Source organism: Sinocyclocheilus rhinocerous, unplaced genomic scaffold (genome assembly GCF_001515625.1).
Source record: "Sinocyclocheilus rhinocerous isolate Xijiao unplaced genomic scaffold, SAMN03320098_v1.1 scaffold1965, whole genome shotgun sequence".
In the NCBI taxonomy this organism is placed as follows: Eukaryota; Metazoa; Chordata; class Actinopteri; order Cypriniformes; family Cyprinidae; genus Sinocyclocheilus; species Sinocyclocheilus rhinocerous.
This window is the reverse complement of record NW_015625577.1, coordinates 2,138,268-2,159,363: the sequence shown is the minus strand read 5'-3', so window position 1 is coordinate 2,159,363 and position 21,096 is coordinate 2,138,268. Positions and strand designations below refer to the sequence as shown.

The 21,096-nt window shown below is 37.3% G+C and overlaps 2 protein-coding genes across 3 annotated transcripts in view; both read left to right on the top strand.

Moving 5' to 3' along the window:
* Positions 1 to 361: 361 nt before the first annotated feature.
* LOC107752748 (protein furry homolog) lies at positions 362 to 17,256 on the top strand (the record flags this gene model as incomplete). Its single annotated transcript, XM_016568785.1, has 24 exons — positions 362 to 566; positions 2,244 to 2,365; positions 2,489 to 2,676; positions 2,753 to 2,844; positions 3,526 to 4,127; positions 4,258 to 4,355; positions 4,459 to 4,629; positions 4,773 to 4,913; positions 6,167 to 6,346; positions 7,904 to 8,074; positions 8,322 to 8,396; positions 8,472 to 8,642; positions 8,897 to 8,905; positions 10,279 to 10,482; positions 10,731 to 10,874; positions 12,015 to 12,181; positions 12,311 to 12,551; positions 13,162 to 13,311; positions 13,466 to 13,564; positions 13,669 to 13,752; positions 15,568 to 15,585; positions 15,849 to 15,959; positions 16,092 to 16,297; positions 16,926 to 17,256. Coding segments are annotated over 24 exons (3,908 nt in total), but the record flags the coding sequence as incomplete, so codon positions are not given.
* Positions 17,257 to 19,148: 1,892 nt separating this feature from the next.
* The window catches only part of LOC107752535 (breast cancer type 2 susceptibility protein homolog), an 11,633-nt gene continuing 9,685 nt past the window's right edge, over positions 19,149 to 21,096 (top strand). For both annotated transcript variants that reach the window (XM_016568542.1, XM_016568537.1), the window contains exons 1-6: positions 19,149 to 19,300; positions 19,529 to 19,621; positions 19,736 to 19,954; positions 20,033 to 20,105; positions 20,193 to 20,236; positions 20,350 to 20,378. In XM_016568542.1, the coding sequence (XP_016424028.1) occupies positions 19,588 to 19,621; positions 19,736 to 19,954; positions 20,033 to 20,105; positions 20,193 to 20,236; positions 20,350 to 20,378 (399 nt within the window). In that variant the 5' untranslated portion in view covers positions 19,149 to 19,300; positions 19,529 to 19,587. The remainder of the gene's footprint in view (positions 19,301 to 19,528; positions 19,622 to 19,735; positions 19,955 to 20,032; positions 20,106 to 20,192; positions 20,237 to 20,349; positions 20,379 to 21,096) is intronic.

The following is a 21,096-nucleotide window of genomic DNA, read 5'->3' as shown; positions in this document are numbered from 1 at the left end:
TTTAAGGGGGTCTGAATACTTTCCGTACCCACTGTATGTACACAGAGCATCTAAAGGTCTGATTAGAGCATTCCTATGGACTATTTTTATCTTTTTGCTCCAAAGGGACGGTGGTCTCAATGTTTTTATGCTGTTAAAACATGTCTAGGCAAAGTCAAAATGATGCTGATAAGATGTCATTCGCCAGCCCCTGTCATAACAGCATAGTGATTGAAGTATTGTTCTTTTTTTGGCTCATTTAGGAATGTTATCACTCTATTTGTCTTGCCCAAATATTTCAGTTGAGTACGTTAAAATGTGGGCTCATCTTTAGAGCTTGTTCCTTCCTAAACATTTTACTCACCCTACGTGTGGTGTTCAGGTGGTGGTGTGGACTTCCTCCGGAATGGCCAGGCATCTCCGGTTCCTGATTCTGGCCTCAGTTCCTCTTCTACTTCGTCCAGCCTGAGCCTCGGAGGCAGCAGCTCCAATCTTCCTCACCTGGCACAGGAAGAGGTGGAGCAGATGGAGAGCAGCACTGAAGATGACGAGAAGAGCAGCAAACTCATTGAGTTTCTCACTAACAGGTACAAGAAGAACCTACAGTAACACTAGTTTGGGATCATGTTTGTTTTTGTTTGTTTATTTTTTAAGAAATGTATACTTTTATTCTGCAAGGATGCATAAATTGATCAAAAGTGACAGTAAAGACATTTACAATGTTACAAAAGAACTTTAATTTTTTTTATTAATCAAAGAATCATGAAAAAAATTGTCAATTATTTCCTCAAAAATATTAAGCAGCATAACTGTTTACAACATTGATAAGGATAAGAAATTATCTTGAGTGCCAAATCAGCATATTAGAATAATTTCTGAAGGCTCATGTGACACTAATTGCTGCTAAAAATTTAGCTTTGCCATCACATGACTAAATGACATTTTAAAATATATAAAAATAGAAAACAGTTTTTTTGAAAATAACTTCGTTCTGTTTTGTGTTTGTTTCTGTGACTTCAGACAGGCTCACGTGACACTAATTGCTGCTAAAAATTTAGGTTTGCCATCACAGGAATAAATGACATTTTAAAATATATAAAAATAGATATATTTGTTTTATTTGAATAATATTTCACAAATATTTTACTGTATTTTAAATCTGATAAATGCAGCCTTGGTGAGCATAAGAGACTTCTTTCAAAACACTAAAAATCTGAATCATGATAGGTACAGTACATAAATGCTGTGATGTTTTTATTATATTAAATTTATGTTATATTGAACTTAACAAATGAAGTGTTTAAATATAAATTTTAATAGGAGCCAGATAACCTCTGCACTGTTACTTTTCCTTTACTGCTTATGTAACTACAATGAAAGGTTATTTCATGTGAATATTCCAGAGCCGTTCAGGAACTGATTCAGGAAATGACACATCTGACACGTCTTACATCTGACATCACTCAAGATGTTACAGACTTGTATGTTGCATTTCATCAGTCTTCATCAGAGCGGTTCTCTTCTCACTGGGGTGTTGCTTAAAAGGGCATCTGCCTGATGTTGGTGCTGGTGTTGGTTCTTTCAGACTATGTTCACACTGCAGACAATTCCAGATTGGTTTTCAAATCCCATTTTAAGACTGGCGACACTGTTATTTGCTCGTGATCAGGTGGATCTGTGTGGCATTTGCAGTATAGTTATTTTCTGCCATCGTCTTTGGTTGCCAAATGAAGGCATTTGCACACTACCGAATGACTTTCTACTTCAATAACTGGAAGTATTGAAGCTATTACTGGAAGTATTGAAATGATTATTATGCTGTTAACAGCTATGGTCAACAGAGAAAAGCAGTCAGATTTGAATTGGATATGAAAAAAATGGATTTGAGCTGCTAGTGTGAACTAGTTTTTACAGTATGTACAGAACTAACTTTTTTCACTTAAATATTGATTCAAACTACAGTAGTCAACATTTGAAGTGGATCAAAACCTTTCATCAAAGTTGTCAAATATTTAATGTACAGCAATTGCTGCCTGATTAGTTAGTTTATTTTAAGTTTTGACTGAGGAAAGTTCTATCAAAACTTAAGAAACACAGCAACAGGTTTGGTGGTTTGCAGGGAAATAGCATCTTTTGGCCTAGTCTGCCATCTAGTGGCAGTTTTGGTCATAAGCAAGTAATATTCAAATATATCACATTGCTGTCATTTACAGTTTATACTGCATATGTAAGAGATCTTATAAATAGTCATGTGTTTTTTTTAGGCCTTTTGGACCATTGTGGAGCCATGAAGACATCACTCCTAAGAATCAGCACTCAAAGAGCACCGAACAGCTCACCAACTTCCTGAGACATGTAGTGTCTGTGTTCAAAGAGTCCAAATCAGGTAAGTCACATTTGTCCTAAGTCATTCCAGTGTTCGTCTAGATTAATAGGGTGCAGCTTGTGACATTTATCTAATTTTAATTTATATCCCTGTATTTGCATGCCACATTCTCTATGTTTGTAGACATTCGGCTTGAGCAGCAGTTGAGTGAAGTGGCGTTGCAGATGGCTCTGTGCAGCTCCTCCAGACATTACGCTGGATGTTCCTTCCAGGTGTTCAGAGCTCTGCGGCAGCCCCTGTCAGCGCTGGCCGTGTCCGACTTGCTTTCACGCTTGGTGGAGGTGGTCGGGGAGCACGGGGAGGAGGTTCAGGTGAGCTTCTGTTTCTGTAATGACTGTTCTGACTGATTCAGTGAGCGAATAAACACAGAATGCATCTTCTCTGCAGGGGTATGTGATGGAGCTTCTCCTCACTCTTGAGTCAGTGGTGGATAATCTAGCTGAGTGCCTGAAGAACAATGACTTCTTTGTTATACTACGGTAAGTTCCCGCAATGCAACATTACTTCTGTCAGGACCACTACCGTCAATACACTTAGCATACAGTTTGGTTTGGCGGTATGGTTCTGTTCTGGGAAAAACTCCCTGCCCATCCATGAGGCCTGTTATGAATGAGCAGGGAGAGCAGCAATAATAACCCCCCTAGGGTAAACCAAACAGAACTATCATTAATGTACTTAATGATATTTAAGTGTAACACATTATTCAAGATAAAAGGAGTCTGATTCAACGAGGAATATAAGCAAGCCAAGCCCTGACTGTGGCGAAAGGAGGAGTTGGGGATGGAGGAGGGTAATTTGCTCCTGAGCCAGCGAAAAAGCTGCTGAATAATACTGAATAGACCTTATATATGCAAGCTTGACTCACGTGAACCTGCCGGAACTAATGCTATACGCTTGATTTATGTAAAGCCTGACATATGAAATAATCATGAATAGTCAGAAAAATCTTTTTTTTTTTAATCGACAGAAGGCATGTAGTAGTTTGTGTACAGTAGGTTTCTCAATACGTTTTGATAATAATTGTTGATTATTTAGAAGCCTTAGAAATTTACGTATGAAATATGATAGAGTAGGCTTTAAAAGGTTTGAGTCTTCTAACTTCAACATCAAAAGTCCAAGAGGCTTCGATGTTTGTTAGTGATCAGTCTGTGTTCCTGCAGGGCATCTTCGCCAGATCTTCCATCCAGCGGCAAGTTAACACTAAACCGTAAAAGCACCAGTCAGCTGGACCTGATCCCAGGATCAGGCCCTGCTTCTGAGCGAACACGCCACCAGCGTAGCTACTCCGTACCCAAGCGTTTCGGCGAGCCTGAGCGTTCCTCCGAGGTTCCCCGAAGCGCCACCTTGGATCGCATCCACCATCATCAGAGCAGTATTTCCAAGCTCAGATCCCTGTCCTCATCATCTTCCAGAGACAACGTGGTCTCCACCGACCCAACCAACGCCAACCATCCTCGCAACCTGCTGGCCACCATCTTTTGGGCAGTGGTGTCACTCATGGAGTCAGACTTTGAGTTTGAGTACCAGATGTCCCTCAGTTTGTTAGGGAAGCTGCTAGGCCACATTTCATTGGATAAGCAGGAATACAGAGAAAAGCTGGAGAAGATCCAGATCCAGCTAAAATGGAAGGAGTTCTCTGGGCTTCAGCAGCTGCTTCTGAAGGGCTTCACCTCTGCAAACACCACAGAACTCACCTTGGAGATTTTCAGCCAGCTTACGCCCGTCTCACGCCTACCTGTGGTGGACACCTCACAAGCCATTGGTAGACCTTTTCATTTCTATTACCAGCTAAATGTACCTTTCTAACATAATTCTCCATTAATCCACCAAAATTCATGATCATTTCTCATTTTAAGTGGGATTATGAAAACAAATCTGCTATTACCTTTCAGGTTTCCCATTGAACGTGCTCTGCCTCATCCCCCATCTTGTGTTACATTTTGACTCACCTACTCAATTCTGCAAGGATGTGGCTGAGAGAATTTCCCAGGTCTGTTTCTGTTACCTCAACCACACTATAAATGCACTTTTATAGCTAGTCAGAGAATCTACATCACATTTGTTTGCTGAAAATCACTCATTTTGATTTACAGGTTTGCCTTGAGGAAAAAAACTCCAAGCTGTCCAACCTTGCCCATGTGATGACACTGTACAAAACACACTCCTATACCCGTGACTGCTTCTCTTGGGTCAATGTGGTGTGCCGCTACCTACATGAAGCGTTCAGTGACAGCACACTCAGCATGGTTACTTACATGGCGGAGGTAGGAAGACCACAAATAAAAGTTAATCTTACGACATTTGAAATTTTAATGAAAAAAGTATGATAAAGAAGACAAGAATGTGAACATACTCATACTTTGTGTTCAGGAAAACTTTCTAATACTTTTCTGTGTTTTGTAAACAGTTGTTGGAGAAAGGATTACCCAGCATGCAACAAACTCTTCTGCAAATCATCTATAGTCTACTGAGTCACATGGACCTGAGTGGTATTCAAGCCAAACTCTTCAACATGGAGGTTCTAACAACCATAGAGAAGTTTGTTCAGGTGTGACTCCTTTAATTTATCACATACAGAACTTATTTATGGAATTTGTTCCACAACTTTAATTAAAATTTAGTCATTTACATATGCTTTTGGCCAAAATGACCTACAATGCAATGTTATTTTATATACTATTATATAAAAATAATAGTATTTATATATATACTATTGTAGTATTTATTAATATTTTGAATGAGCTTTAATTAGCATTTTCGGTTATTTAAATTCAATTTGTAATTTTGTAATTTTTGTGCTTTGATAATTTTATAATTTTTTTTAAATTTTCTTTTATTTTTTTACATTTATGTTTAGCTTTATCTTTTACAGTTTTTGTAATTTTAATACATTAAATTCAACTTATTTTATTTCAGTTAGTTGCCAAAGCAACATTTCTTATTTTTTAAACTTAAGTTTTTCAGTTAATATTTCTATTTTATTTTATTTTATTTCTATTTTTTATATTTTAATTGAATGTATTTTATATACGAAAACCGTTTTTACCAACACTGCTACAGTGCAAAAAAAAAGTTGTAAATGTGAATTTGCAGTGTGTATTGAATGTAATGAAATAAAAAGACTGTACTGCAAGATAATAGTAACTGAAATATAGCTAAATGAATCAGGATCCAATTAAGAATCAAGAACTTGTGAATCTGAATTAAACTGCATAGAAATCGATTCGTTAAAGGAAACACAACATAAAGACATAACTAATCAGTAATCATTTTACACTCTGTAGCTTTTCACACAATATTTATTGTGGGCGCTTCTAAAATTATCCTCAATGATCACATCTAACTGGCTCATATCATTCAGCCTTAATTTGCTCATGACATAATAGTGTTTTATAGCATTTCTACTGTAAACTTCAAGCTGTCTTACATCTTTAGTAATGCCACTGGTTTTCCATCTCTCAACCCTTCCTTCGGAGGGAGAACAAAAAGAGAATTAAAAAACACGACCTTGTGCCAGGGCTATAAATCCAAAGGCACACCCAGCAGCAGTCTATAAACAGTCAGTCCTATTGGCTGCTGTCCACATTACTGAGGCCTTCAGTGTGGCCTCACAGCAAAGACGCTCCTCTGAACTACTGCTTCTCTCGCTGGGCTCGTGTGTTTATCTCAGCAGAGGAAGAGACAGCTACTGCTCGTGAAAATGGATTGACTGTATGTAATGCTTTGGGAGGTGAGCAAGTTTCTGAATGTGTCCTTTGAGAATAACTTAGTTCAGTTTTGTGTTTGTTTCTGTGACTTCAGACTGCACACTGGAAGGAAGCCTTGAACATATTAAAGCTGGTGGTCTCCCGCTCGGCTAGTCTGGTTTCGCCTTCATCCCCGCAGAGTAACGCATCCACTGTGGATGTCAGGCGTGTTTGGGACACACCCTCCAAAGCCCTGCCTGGAAAGACCCTTGACTTTCACTTTGACATTTCAGAGGTATGACATGTCTGTATCTGTTTTCCTTTCTTTATTGTCATTAAACAGTACAAGCCAAAAGTTTGGACACTGAATTTATGTTTCTCATGATCTATAATACCCTGAGGCTTATACATAAATGCTTGAAATCAGTAGTGTAGCAAGCACAGACTGTTTAATAACCATCCCAGGATGCACCTCATAAAGTTGGTTAAGATGATGAGTGTGCAGCTGGAATGAAGAGAAAGGGTGGTAACTTTGAAGGAGCTAAAATGGTTTTAAACATTTTTTTGGTCACTATATAATTCCCATACTTCCATTTGCATTATTTTATAAGTTGATTTAAAATATTATATTAGTATTATTCAATTTATATAGTACTTTTAAATGCATAACACAGGAAAAAAATAAGACTGAAAAAATACTAAATATTATTTTTATTATTAGATATTATTTTATCATTTGCCTTTCAAGGAGCTAAAAATGGTCTTAAACATTTTGTGGTCCCATTTTTGGTACCTTCCATTTGCGTTATTTTATAAGTTGATTTAAAATATATATTATATTATATATAAGTACTATATAAGTATTATAGTATTATTCAATTTATATAGTACTTTTAAATGCACAACACAGAAAAAAGACTGAAAAACACTAAATATTATTAGATATTATTTTTATCATTTAAAAAATATTTTATCATTTAAAAATTATTGTTATTATTGTAAAAAAGAGAAAGTTGTTCTTTTAAGTGGTGGTGTACATTAAGTTAGTGAAGCTGAGATGGTGCATAGTGTGTAAAAGTGAGCCATGCCAGCAAACCACCAAATGCTGGCGTCCTCGATAGGATTGTCCACATTTTCCAAGGTGGAGTCATGCATTTTTTTTTTTGTTTTGTCCTCTGTGTTATTTTTTTTATTTTTATTTTTTTCATTATTATTGTACAGTAACATTTGTAACAAACTCTGAAGGTTAGGTTTTCTGTTTAAAACTTTATTAAAGTGTGGGAACCAAACAGGGAGCTATTTGTGTAGTGCATGAATTCCAGGAAATGATTTCAGTCCGGCTGTGGCGCTTTACATCCAGAGCGGCGAGAGCTGGACAGCCCTTCGAGAGTCTCAAAGCAGACTCCTCTGCCCTCTGTCAAATACCTCTGGGACATATTTAGCCTCTAGCAAGTGGGCGAGACAGTAGGAAAAAACCTCAAAACTGACAGGGAACTCAAAACATGCTCCATTCCATCCCAGCAAAAAGGATTTCACAGGAATTAAGGGCAGGTGAGCTCAATAAGGGAAATCCTGACATTCCCCCAAGCTTTGTTTGGCTCACTTTATTGAAGTTCTGTTTTTCAAAGCTCCGCTACGAGACACAGAGGAGTAGGACCATTGAGAATAGACGTCCACTTTTTCCAGCAGGTTCTGAATTGTTGGTCTAGATCTGAGGCAACTTGACGTTAGCGAAGGGAATGAGCTGGAATGAAGACTTTTGGGCCGAGGGCCACAAGCTTATGACACGAAAGGAAAAGAGCAGACGTGAAATCCCTGGGCTTAATGGTGTGTGATTTTGTGTGTGTTTTAGACACCGGTGATTGGCCGGCGATATGACGAGCTTCACGGTTCTCCGAGGCAAGATGGGAAGAATGGAGGAGGGGTTACTGTGACACGCAGTACCTCCTCTACATCCTCGGGCTCCTACCAAAACAACCACGTGCTGGTGCCTGTCAGCTGGAAACGACCACAGTCTTCACAGGTAAGCACTCACAAAAATACATTGTTTGAAGTTCTGACATTTGCAAAAAAATTTATATATGCATTTCTATATCTCCTATATTTTAATGTTTTTATTTATTATTTTATTTTATGTAATTTTATCAATTACATTAAATTATTTTTTTGTCATTTTATATTATATTTAATTTATTTTTTATAATTTTGTTTTATTTGCACTTAATTTATTTAATTAATTTATTTTTTTTGTCATTTCTCTCCCAATTTAGAAAAGAACTCGTGAGAAGTTGGTGAATGTATTAACTTTGTGTGGCCAAGAAGTTGGACTCACCAAAAACCCATCTGTAAGTGTTATCCATCTAGTATTAAATATTTGAACATACAGTATGTGAGGAATCATTCTTAAGCACTTCCTACAGGTGATTTTCTCATCCTGTGGGGAACTGGACCTGATTGAGCACCAGCCCAGTCTGGTGTCATCTGAGGACGGCACACGGGACACAGAAAACATGGATGACACCACTTCAGAACAGCAGTTCCGTGTATTCAGAGACTTTGACTTCCTGGATGTGGAACTGGAAGATGGAGAGGTGAGCAGATATTTAAAAAATAAACCCAAATGATCGGTTCCCTCTTGTGAAATCTTTTGACTTCCAAATTACTTGGGCAAACTTTGTTTTGACTGCAGTAAAGTGGACCTTTGGGGAAAGCAGTGCTGAGCATTAAACTTTTGCAAAGTATCAGTCAGAAATAAACTGTTGCACTGTTTGCGCAATACTACTGTAACTTTCTTTAACTCTTTGTAATACATTCTCCTCTCCTTGTTTATGTCTGTGCCATCAAGGAGATGCAGGTAAGCACAGGAATCCACCAGTGTTGTGCTGTGTGCAGTAGGACAAGATGAAATTGTGTTTTTCACATGCTGTGCGTTGTGATGCATGTCCATAACTCTGCCTGGAAACATAATTTTGTTTTAAGCAAGTTCAAAATACAATGGCACATCAAAACAGATTAATTCAATTTAGATTGGACAGATGAAATTCTAACATACATGATTGTTTATGTATTTGTTTTTTATTTATTGTAAAATTGCACCATTGTTTAAAAGTTTGGGGTCTATAAGATTTTTTTTAACTGTTTGAAAGAGACAGCAAAGGCATTTAAAAAAGTTATAAAAGATTTTAATCTCAAATAAATGCTGTCGTTTTGAAAAAAGTGAATCTCGTTTTCCACAAGAATATTAAGCAGCCTGACAATAATAAGAAATATTTATTGATCACCAAATCAGCATATTTGAATGATTTCTGAAGGATCGTGTGGCTGGAAAATTCAGATTTGCAACAGATTTGCAATTTAGAAAACTTAGAATTTTAGTAATTTTTAACAATATTACCATTTTTACTGTATTTTTGGTCAAAGCAATGCAGCTTTGGTGAGCATAAGAGACTTCTTTCTAAAATCGTACTGACCCCGAACTTTTGAACTGTACAGTAGTGTGTTTTAGAAAATGTAAAAATTAATTGTTGGGTAGCATCTATAAATGTTTAGTCACTCCTTATGTGGTTTTTATTATATTTCAGTATGTTTGTATTTTAATAGCTTGGCCGTCTCTAGTTTGCACTCCTATGAAATCATTAGAGTCATTTCATTGAGGTCATTCTCCAAATTTTCTGAAGCTGCCATGCCACAGAGAGACTTAAAAAGGCAGATTCAGCCTTTTAAATAAATTCTCCCTTGTGAATAAATTTGAGGAATCATCATATTTTCATTCCAACCTTCACTATAACAGTATCAAAGACTTTTTGCTTCTTTACCATTTCATTTTGGTCAAGTATGATTATAAAAGAAAATAATTAAAGTAGTGCAGCAAAAGCGACTTTTTGAGTTCAGTGTTTAAGCGAGCTTTTCTAAACTGCTGAACTGGATCTGTGAAGGAATGTGGATGTTGACTCTTGACTCTGATGTCAAGGCATGTGGCTGCAGTGATAACTTGAGCCTTTATTACTTGCTCTACAAGAACGAGAATGTTTAGAAATGTGTTCCTGCATTGCGGTTTCCTTTAATCCTTTATATATGGAGAGATATCCTTATATAACAAACTCACAGACTGAGCACCTTCACATATACAGCATGCTGTAGCCTATGACTGTGTGCGTTTTGAAATCTGGTTGTGTGCCATATACCAATTCAGAGGACTCTTTATTTCTCTCACTCTTTCTCTGACAGGGTGAGACAGTTGACAGCTTCAACTGGGGTGCGCGGAGGCGTTCCATTGACAGTCTGGACCAGGCTGAAGCCCAACCAATGGAGGAGGACCGCCAGCTCTCAGGAAGCTCTCCAAGCATGTGTCCAATCGTCCATGATGATTCTGACGAGTCTTCTGAGGAAGAGTCCCTCACAGCCAGCCAGATCCTCTCAGCCTCACAACTAGTAATGTTGCACTTTTGTTCATTTTTTGTACACTATTTGACTTAATGGGATGTATGAAACAGGATATTCATTGGGAAATATTGTATTTTATCTATTAGGATTTGATTGGATTGTGAAAAGAAAAGTTGTTTTAGAGGCAGAAAACTTTTGATAAAAGATTTCTTTTACAGTATTTTATAATAACCTGTTTTATAGAAATCTATGAAAACGGTATGTCTAATTAAACTCTCTTAAATTGCTCATTTCAGAATATCAGCCTGTCTCCTACTGAGAAACTTAACCCCATGGACTCCCCTCCCATCTCCTTTGACAACACTCAAGCTGACCCAATTCCTCTTTCCACCCCAACGCCCAGCTTTGAGATCTCAGTACCCGAGGGCTCGAACCATCGGGTGAATAAAAATGGCTTCAAAATGGCTGATCTTTGGGGGCAGACACATTCCTACTCGTACCGCACTTCTGTTCTGGAGTTTTTCCATTAACACGGTTGAAAACGAAATCTCTTTCTGTGCTTGCTTTATCTGTCTGGCTCTGCTTTTAGCATGGGTAGATTTTAGGGAGTAGTTGGCTAATACTATTTTCCTATTACATGCGTATTTAGGATGGGGGCATTAGATTAATGTGCAAAGCGGCATGGCGAGTAATTCTTGCTCTTCAAAAGTTCCCCGTTTCTATCTGCTAACCATTTCTCTGCTAACCGCTTTTCATCTTTGAGGCCTACCACAGTCTCAGAAAGAGGCTCTGGATGAGCCACTAGGGCAATGTGTATGGCTTCTCTGTGGGTGGCAAGGCTGTAACATCACTCACATACTAAATGCTAGGGTTGCAAATAAAGAGAGTGTACCCATTGCCTGTGGCCATAGACATGAGACCAGACCAAGCAGATATTGGTCCTCCAATTTTTAAAGGTCTCTTAATATATCTGAATTTGACATTTTTGAAAATTATTAAAAATATATATTTTTTAAAACACTCAAAAGAGAAACGATTCTCAGCATGAAGAGTTTTAGATTTGAAAGGTTAGTGAATATTTATTTATAAATATATGTATTGTTTTGTGTGTTTTTTTTATTTCAATTTTTATTTATATACATATATTTTAAATTAATACGTGTATTATTATTATTTTTTAAATAATAGAGTTGGTTGACCATTTTATTTTTTATTTTATTTTATTTTCCTCAGCCACCCTAATTAAAATAAATGTAATAATTAAATCAGTGTTTTAATTACATTTTTTAATCAATTTTAAAAATATTTGACAACAGAAAACGTTTAGCATTTAGTAAATTATGGAGCTGACATTTAGGGGAATCACTTCTGTATTTTAGCCACAGAAGTTATCAAAAAGACAATCGTTTAATTAACGATTAGTCAGTCTGTCACTAATACCATCTTTATCATCTCAGAATGGGAAATTCAGCCACATAATTTGATCTTTTCTTATTATTATTTTTTCACAATAGATGTTTTCATTGCCATAAATACTTACCAAGCTTTTCTTACTTCTTGTGAATCCTGTCCAAAACTAGGCTGAGGATTCAGCTGAAGAAGAAGAAGCCATTGTTAATGAGAACGATATCTCACTCTGCATTTGTGAGTCGCCTCCTGCCTTTAGTTGTTCTGACATCCTAACAGCAGACACACCCCAGAAGGAAAACAACTTCTTTACTGACAACGAAACAAGCTGTGTACCCAGGTACTGTGAACTTCAAACTCTCAACATACATTAGTCTGTCTGGAAAAGTCAGACTTATCTCAAGTTTCTCATAGCTGATGTTTGGACTTTTTTTCCTCACCACATAATTCTATCCCTCACTTCCTCCAGTGGGTTTGGAGACCAGCAGAGCTCTGTGGCACAGGCAGAAGAGGAAAAGGAAGAGCTGTTGCTAGAGTCCCGTTCCTCCCCTCCGCCTTCTCCCTTTTTCTCCGCCATCCTGGCCGCCTTCCAGCCGACTGTGTGCGATGATGCCGAGGAGGCTTGGCGCAATCATCTCAACCAGTTGGTGGCTGACTCGGATGGTTCCTGTGCGGTTTACACATTCCAAGTCTTCTCCTCACTCTTTCAGGTAACTCATAGAGATACAGTAGGTTGTCACTGGTCCTTATTATGTTGATTTAGATCAAGCAGCTTCAACAAAGATCATAAAGTGAAATTAATCAACTGACACTTTTCTAAAATCCTAAGTGTTGCAGGCAAATGTATTGTTTTGTTACAAAAAAAACTGCATTGTTGATGTCAAATGATGTCGATTTTATTAATTAACTTGGATTTTCTTTGGTTCATCACACAAAGCTGACAACTCAGTACACTCTTAAAAATAAAGGTGCTTCACGATGCCATAGAAGAACCTTTTTGTCTAAATGGTTCCATAAAGAACCTTTAACATCTGAAGAACCTTTCTGTTTCACAAAAGGTTCTTTGTGTCGAAAGAAGGTTCTTCAGATTATAAAAAGGTAAGAAAGAGATGGTTCTTTAAAGAACCTTTGACTAAATGGTTCTTTGCGGAACCAAAAATGGTTCTTCTATGGCATCGCTTGAAGAACCTTTTGAAGCACCTTTATTTTTAAGAGTGTAGTGCCAAAGTTTTAGAAGACATGTCTGATTATATTCTATTGGTACTGACAACATGCTGGTCTGGGACAAATTAAACAGGATATGTTGTTTCTGACCTCCAGAGTATACAGACCAAGTTCTGCACCTTGACCTGTGACGCTGCTGGTTATCTTGGCGATGGCTTCCGTGGAATCGGAGCAAAGTTTGTAAGGTCGTCCCAGATGCTGACATCCTGCTCCGAATGTCCCACGTTGTTTGTCGATGCAGACACTGTGAGTTTCTAGTTTGAATATGAATTATGTCAATGCTACATCCAGAATACAAATTAGTAAATCACCAGCCTTAGTGTTCTATTCAATTTCTCGTTCAATGTGTATGTGTGCAATGTACGTATTATGAAATTGTTCTCTTAAATATGTGTTTCAGATTGTGTCTTATGGGCTCTTGGATAAGATGAAGTTTAGTGTGTTAGAGCTGCAGGAGTATCTAGAGACCTACAACAACAAAAAGGAGGCAGTCAAATCAGTATGTACAATAAAGCATAATTAATTTCTTAAAAAAAAAAAAAAATCTTACTGACCCCAAAGCTTGTTCTGTTCACCTTACTGTTATGCCTATGACTCTTCCAGTGGCTACGCAACTGCAAGGCCAGTTTCCCCAAATGCACTGGAGATGGAGTGATCACCTATCAGCCCGCTGAAACAGAGGAGAAGGTATGAAACCTCAGCTGGATAGTCAGCCATTCCAGAGAAAACTAAGGAATAAAGGATATGTATAAAGAATGTCATTATTATTGAAGTACATGATCAAGATCTCAACATTTTGCAAACTGGAGCTTTAACTAACAGTTCTGCTGTCTAACACTTGATGCAAACCTAAAACTACAGTGTGGCAGTTTACCACAAATAGTGCATGATTTCTGTCATTCTTTATTCCCTTGTTAAAAAATAGTACTTCTGTGTCAGTGTTTTAGTATGGCTGCATTGTCTACTGATTGATGCCACTGTAATGTCTGTTTTGTCCTGAAATATGAGTGAGATTAGGTGACCAAAATGTGTTTCAGATTCCATTTCAATATACTTCTTATATTTTCTGCATTTCGATTGTTCTGTGATAGCTCTGTGAGTGACATCTCTTTTCTATCTGTCTGCTCTTTAACTTTAAATGGATAGTTCACCCGAAAATTAAAATTACCCCATGATTTACTTACCCTCATTTGACTTTCTTTTTTTTTCCAGACGAATACAGTAGGAGTTATATTAAAAATGTCCTGGGTCTTCCAAGCTTTATAATGGCAGTGAATAGTGGTCAAGATTTTGAAGCAAAAATAGTACATATATCCATCATAGAAAGTGCTCCACACGGCTCCGGGGGGTTAATAAAGGCCTTCTGAGGCATTTGTGTAAGAAACTAACTAACTGTCGTAATCCTGTTCACGAGAGAGTGGCGTGCCAGCGAATAATGTAGGTAGGACGTAGGCGTAGCATAAGCTCCAGTGAGAAGTGATGAACGCGGAAGCATAGTGGAGAGAGCAAAACCAAACTTCGGTCACAAATTAGAAGTACAAAACGAGGATTTGTAAAGAAAAACATTGGAGGATTTTGATATAAGACAAGCGGAGACTGGTTTTCCTTTGCTGTAAGCAAATCTTGGTGGCTAGCATATTCTCACTGGAGCTTACGCTACGCCTATGTCCTACATTATCCGCTGGAACGACACTCTCTCGTGAACGTGCATAGGACAGTTAGCGGAAGCCAGAGATTATGGTTGGTAAAGTTTTCAATATGGTTATTATTGTTACACAATCGCATTCCACTCAGAAGGCCTTTATTCACCAACTTTTGCTGCAAAATCTCGACCTCTATTCACTGCCATTATAAGAAGAAGAAGAGCCAGGACTTTTTTTAATATAACTCCAATTGTATTCGTCTGAAAGAAGAAAGTCATATACCTAGGATGGCTTGAGGGTGAGTAAATCATGGTTTAATTGTTATTTTTTGGTGAACTATCCCTTTAAGCCTGTGCTGTGTTGATTCACAACAGCGCCCCCTAGTCTTATGTTTGATACAAGGGTCTTTCTATGCTGGAAGTTTAAAGAAACCCTGAAAAAGTTTCTTTCTCTAAAATTTAACCTAAAAATCCATACTTTCTACCCTTCAAGATCCCTTCAAGTCATAACCAGTTAAAGCAATAAAAAAGGCATATGGTACAAATTGCGTCTTTTTTTTTTTTAAAATATACTTGTTTTCTCTGTGCATTAATAAAAAAGGCATATGGTTCAAATTTCGTTTTTTTTTTTTTTTTTTTTTACCCAGCACAGTCCCTGTGCAAAAATAAAAATAAGAGGGCGTAGTTGTGATCCTTTTTCTTTCTATGCTTGTCTATTCACTTTTTCTGCTCATGCATGATGGAGCCATTGCTCATGCTTTATATTGCATGTGCCACTGGGCTGCATGATTTCACACTATATTCAAAACTTCTCTTCCTTCTCACTTCTCACCTTTTGTCTTGCAATGCCTGCTTTATAGCAAATGGAATCTCTTGCAGTAAGTTTTATAAAATCTTTTTAACCTCATGTTTTCTTTTTCGCTTGTTCCAAATGCCCGTATTATCAGAACATTGCCAAATTGTTTCACAGGCTTCATATTTTTTAAACTGAAAACACTGTTTTGCTAACACGCTTGTATCCTTATTAAAGATTTGTTTGGTTTCCTATGCTGTAGCTGTTGTGTAATAAATTCTTTCTTATATGCTAAGAAATTGTAAAGAAGAAAATTTTGGTGTTAATTTTATGTATGTTTGTTCGCAGCAACTGGAGCTTTGTCAAAGAGTCTACAAACTCCACTTTCAACTGCTGCTGCTTTTTCAGTCTTACTGTAAACTGATTGGCCAAGTTCACGCTATAAACTCTGTACCAGAGGTATGTTGACATCAGTGTCTCATCATCTGAGTTTGATTAAGACATTTGTTACTGGAATAGAAAAAGTCTAGCTTGCAAATCGTACTTATGTAGTACAGAGCCCCGTGTGTGTTTAAATGTTCTCCCTTTTAGCTGCAGAACATGTCCAGGGAGTTGAGTGAGTTGAGGAGTAACCTGCGGGCAGCAGCAGCCTCAGTGGCCGATGAGACAGCAGCCGAGCAGAGAGATCCTACTGCTGAATCCCCCTACAGCTCCTCTGAGGCTGCTGTGCAGGCCATTCTAGAAAGCCTGAAAACCAACGAGTTCTCCAGAGCCATCCTTTACATACAGGAATGCAGGTAAACTTCCCACCAGGAGAAAAGACTACAGCTTACTGTTTTATATTCAATTCAATTCAAGTTTATTTGTATAGCGCTTTTCACGATACAAATCGTTGCAAAGCAACTTTACAGCAAATTAAGTTTCTACAATATTTAGTAGTAGCTAATCAGTGGTGACTGTCAGTTAATGTACATATGGCAGAAATGTACGGAAAAATCAATTAAAGATAATATTGGATAATAATACAAATTTTGGAACCTGAATTTATAGTACGGTACACCCAAAAATTTAACTGTCATCATTTACTCAAAAACTGTATTCATATCTTTCTGTGGGACACAAAAGAAGATATTTTGAAGAATGATAGCTACAGTACCAAACCGTTTTGGTTCCCATTGACTTCCATTCTATGGACAAAAAATACAATGGGAAACTAAACTGTTTGGTTACTAACATCCTTCCAAAATATCATCTTTTGTGTTCCACAGAAGAAAGAAATCCATAGACGTTTGGAACGACATGAGGGAGAGTTTTTTCGGGTGGACTTTTCCTTTACATTTTTAATTTATTGATAACCTATTCAGGAACAGAAAATGAATGCATTTGGAGTAATATGCAGTGCTTTGTATTTTCACTTTGTTTCAGGAAAATGTGGCCATGTGACATCTTCGGCAGCAGCTCTGAGAATGAGATTCAGACTCTACTCAACATCTATTTCCGGCACCAAACTCTGGGTCAGACGGGAACCTTTGCCCTGGTCGGTTCCAAACAAGACCTGTCTGAGATATGCAACCGACTCACTGAGCTCAACTGTGAGATCCGAGACATGATTCGACGGGCGCAGGGCTACCGGGCCATCACTGCCTTCCTTCCTGACTCCAGTGTGACCGGCATCAGCCTTTGAGTCCAACTTCAAAGGGTTAGTTCACCCAAAAATGAAAATTAGGCTGCGTTTTACTCACCCCCGAGGCATCCTAGGTGTATATGACGTTCTTCTTTCAGACGAATCCAGTCGGAGTTATATTAAAAATTATCTTTGATCTTTCAAGCTGTTTAATGCCACTCAGCGGGTGTTGCATTGCTTCAGTCCAAAAAAACTTAAATAAAAATCGCCCATCCATAAAAAAAAGTGTCTCACACGGCTCCGGGGGGTGAACAAAGGCCTTCTGTAGCGAATCGATGCATTTTTGTAAGAAAAATATCCATATTCAAAACTTAATAATCACTTGAATCTAGCTTGCGCTCACTGTTGTAAACAGAAGCAGTTCCGGGGGAATGACGTATGAGGTCGACTTTGCGCATGCGCCACTCAGAAGTGACGCATGCGGAAACGTTACACCTAGGATGACTTGAGGGTGAGTAATTTATGGGCTAATTTTCATTTTGGGGTGAACTAACCCTTTAAGGGATCAGGCGGGAACTGGCCTTCTTTCCACCACTCCTGTCTGAAGTTGCTGCTCCCTTCAATGTTCTCCCCTAGTGCACTCATTACTGTCCTGACTCTGCTCACCTTAAGAGCTTCAAGGATGTACAGCTAATATAGCTTAGAAAAATGCATCAGGAGACACAAAAAGAAGTCTAATCCTTGGCTTTTTTGCACTACTATATATGTAAGGGGCCACCCCTGCCTCTGAAATGGGGCCCCTACTACTGCAGGCATCAAAGGTATACCAAAGCTTCACGAATGGCTCCTCCTGCTCACATCTACCATTATACGTTACGGGAAAATGTGCAATGCCTCACACTAAGTGAAACTTTTCATCTTAGAGAGAATGTTTTGAAACTTCAGTGCTCTCAGCTACTTGATGACACATAAATGTTCTGTTCTTGTTTTTTTTTTATTTTAAATAAAAGCTGAAAGCCATTGTTAATGTGGCTTTTTAAAAAATGTTTAACAAGATCAGACTTTTCAACGTGCGCACCCCTGCCTCGGCTTTTATCCGTACAGACAGAATGTCTCTAACACAATGCAATGCTACTGTCAGAGAGACCTGGATGCATAAAAGGGTTATCCAGCACTTATTTATGTATGGGGGTGTTTGATTTTACTAATGTCTTTCTACTGTTTAGTTTTAGTTGCTCCTAGAAGGTTTATTTATATTCTTAAAAGAAAGATTATCATGTTTTGATCATCATAAAATGGTATAGTTTTATAGGATGGAATTCTGTCTATTGAAATGGCCAAGCATGCAAAGGTATGTACCATAAGAAGAAATAGAGATATTTATGGAATAAGAAATTATTTTAAATGAAAGATACATTTGTAAATAGTAGTGGGAGTGTAGCCCATACTTGTAAGATTTTATTTTTATGGTTTCAATTTGCTGTCTGCTGTATGAAAGTGTGCATGCAATAAATAGATCAATAAATAATATTAATTTAAAAAAACGTCTGTTTAGTCAGTGGGTGTTTTTATTTTGATATGTATGTGTCTGTTCTTAGATCTGTAATTGTCCATGATTTTAGGATGAGCATGTTTGTTTGTTTTTGTTTGTTGCTATTTTTATTGTTGAACTAAATATATATATAATTATATCAGTGTGAGTACTATTGCTGACTATAGACTATCAAAATTGTACATAATTTAAATTACTGAACAAACATTGTCCAAAACTATGCACACTCCATCTAAAATTGACTTTTTTATTATTAAAGTAATTCAAAAAGTTGAAAGAAGTTTTAGAATAGAATAGATTAGAGTAGAATATATGCAAAGAAAAACTCTCTCTCTCTCTCTCATAAACTATTTCCAGTTTCGATTCAGTGGTGCACGTTAGTCCGCCCCCTGAACTGACGCTAGCATTTTGATTGGTCGAGACAACTGGTCTTCCGTTGACGACACGGCGCTTATTGGCGGGATGTGTTAAACCAGCTTTATCCACGCGTAGAATAAACAGATCCTCTCAGAACACTTCAGAGAATAAAACATCTTGAATCGGAGATGAAGACGACATTTCAATGAACTTCGAAAACTCAGAAGTTACAAAAAGATTTCATCTGTGCCAACACGTTCATTTACGGTAACTTCCAGACCTGTTTTCCTGTTTGTAGCTAGTTCAGATAGCTGAGTAGACTAGACAGTGATATGCATGACATAGAACAGTTAGGCTACTTACTTAATTACAGTTATTTAAATCTCGATGCCAAACTGTTACGTGATAAGCACGTAATATAAGTCAGATACATTATTGTCAGGGATACAAGATACACCGAATTACATTTTTATGTTTTTGTTTGTTTATCTGTAGGTCCAATGACAACATCATTGTGCTTGGTTCAAATTTAGCCCCATCACACTCATGGCAGCATGTTTGACAATTTCTTTCATCAAATTGACAAAGGTAGACATTTACAATAATATGAATGAAAGGAAGAATATATATATATATATAAATATATATTAGTGTTACCATATTTCAAATCTTTGAAACTGATCTGATTTATTGTGAATTAAGAGCTTGGACCTCTTAATCCTGACTGGTTTGAGGAATTGACTGCAAAAGCTTCCAGAGATGAAGGACGTCCTGACAGTTCAAAAGTTGAGGAGGAGGAGACTGTCAAAGTACCAGAGACATCAGCCCTGGCCAGTCAGCTGTTTTCTACACCCAAAATATTCAAGCAACGATGCTTTCAGTCCCCTGCTTCCATTCCTAATGAAGAGTCCCCTTATGAAGGTATATCACAGTTGTTGTGTTATGTATGAAGTATGTGTAAAGGACATAGTCCTGTATAATTGTTTTTCTTCCACCCAGTGGCTAATGGAGACTCAACAGCTTTTCCCTGGACAGAATCAAGCCCTTGTTTGTTTGGTTCAGCCAAAGACGGGTAATTATGTTTATGAATAGGATAATATGAATTTTATGTGAAGTCAAGCAGAAAGTTTAATGAACGTTTCTCTCCTATCATTTGTAGTCAAAGGTTTGATAGATCCTGTGAAAAACCTAGAGATTGCTTTGGTAAGTCATTTTTCTTTCTTTTAAAAGTTTAAAAAACAATAAGATTGTTTTCTATTCTAATATTAAATACTGTACTTTATTTTTTTTAACAACTTCCATATGTGACACCACAGGCCTTCTGGACACACCAAAAAGGTCTTTGGTAAGTCTACACAAGTTTACAAATCTGGTCATTTTAGGGCTGGACGATTTGGCAAAAAACTTAAAATCTCGATTGTTTTACTAGTCAACTTGAAAATTTAACTACAACATGATTCAATTAACTTTTTCTTTATTAACCCTCTAGTTAAAGAAAATTATATTCCAAGTGCAGCTCACATGAAGTTGTCAACATGATGTAAATGTTAACAAATCACTTGTTAAATATCTTTGCAGAAAAGATGCATGAACTACAACTACATATTATACAAACTGGTCTTATACATATTATGTGTTCAGAAATAATACGAGGAAAATGCTTTTAAAAAATCTCAAAAGTCAAGGTAATTCAAATTCAAAATGACTGAAGGTATAACACCAGTAGACTATTATTAACTATAAATGTTCTGTAAAAACAACAGCAGCTTTCAGCCTGTCACCATGATGCAAACATGAAATATCAGACATACAGTAGTAGTTCTTTACAGGTTTTTTTATTCGATCGCGCTGCTTTTCCTTTGTTTTTTCTGTGTAAACATGGATGTGTTTGACTGTTTCACTCGAGTCTCTTGCAGTGTCTCATGCATGAAACGCCATTCTAAAAACACTGCGCTCAAGTTAAAAGACGTTCACTCCCATCTTCTTGCATGTTTTACCTATTCCACTGCCTGCGTCGCATCTTTGTCAACACAAAAGCGCATTCTGTGTGAATGGCGCTTAGC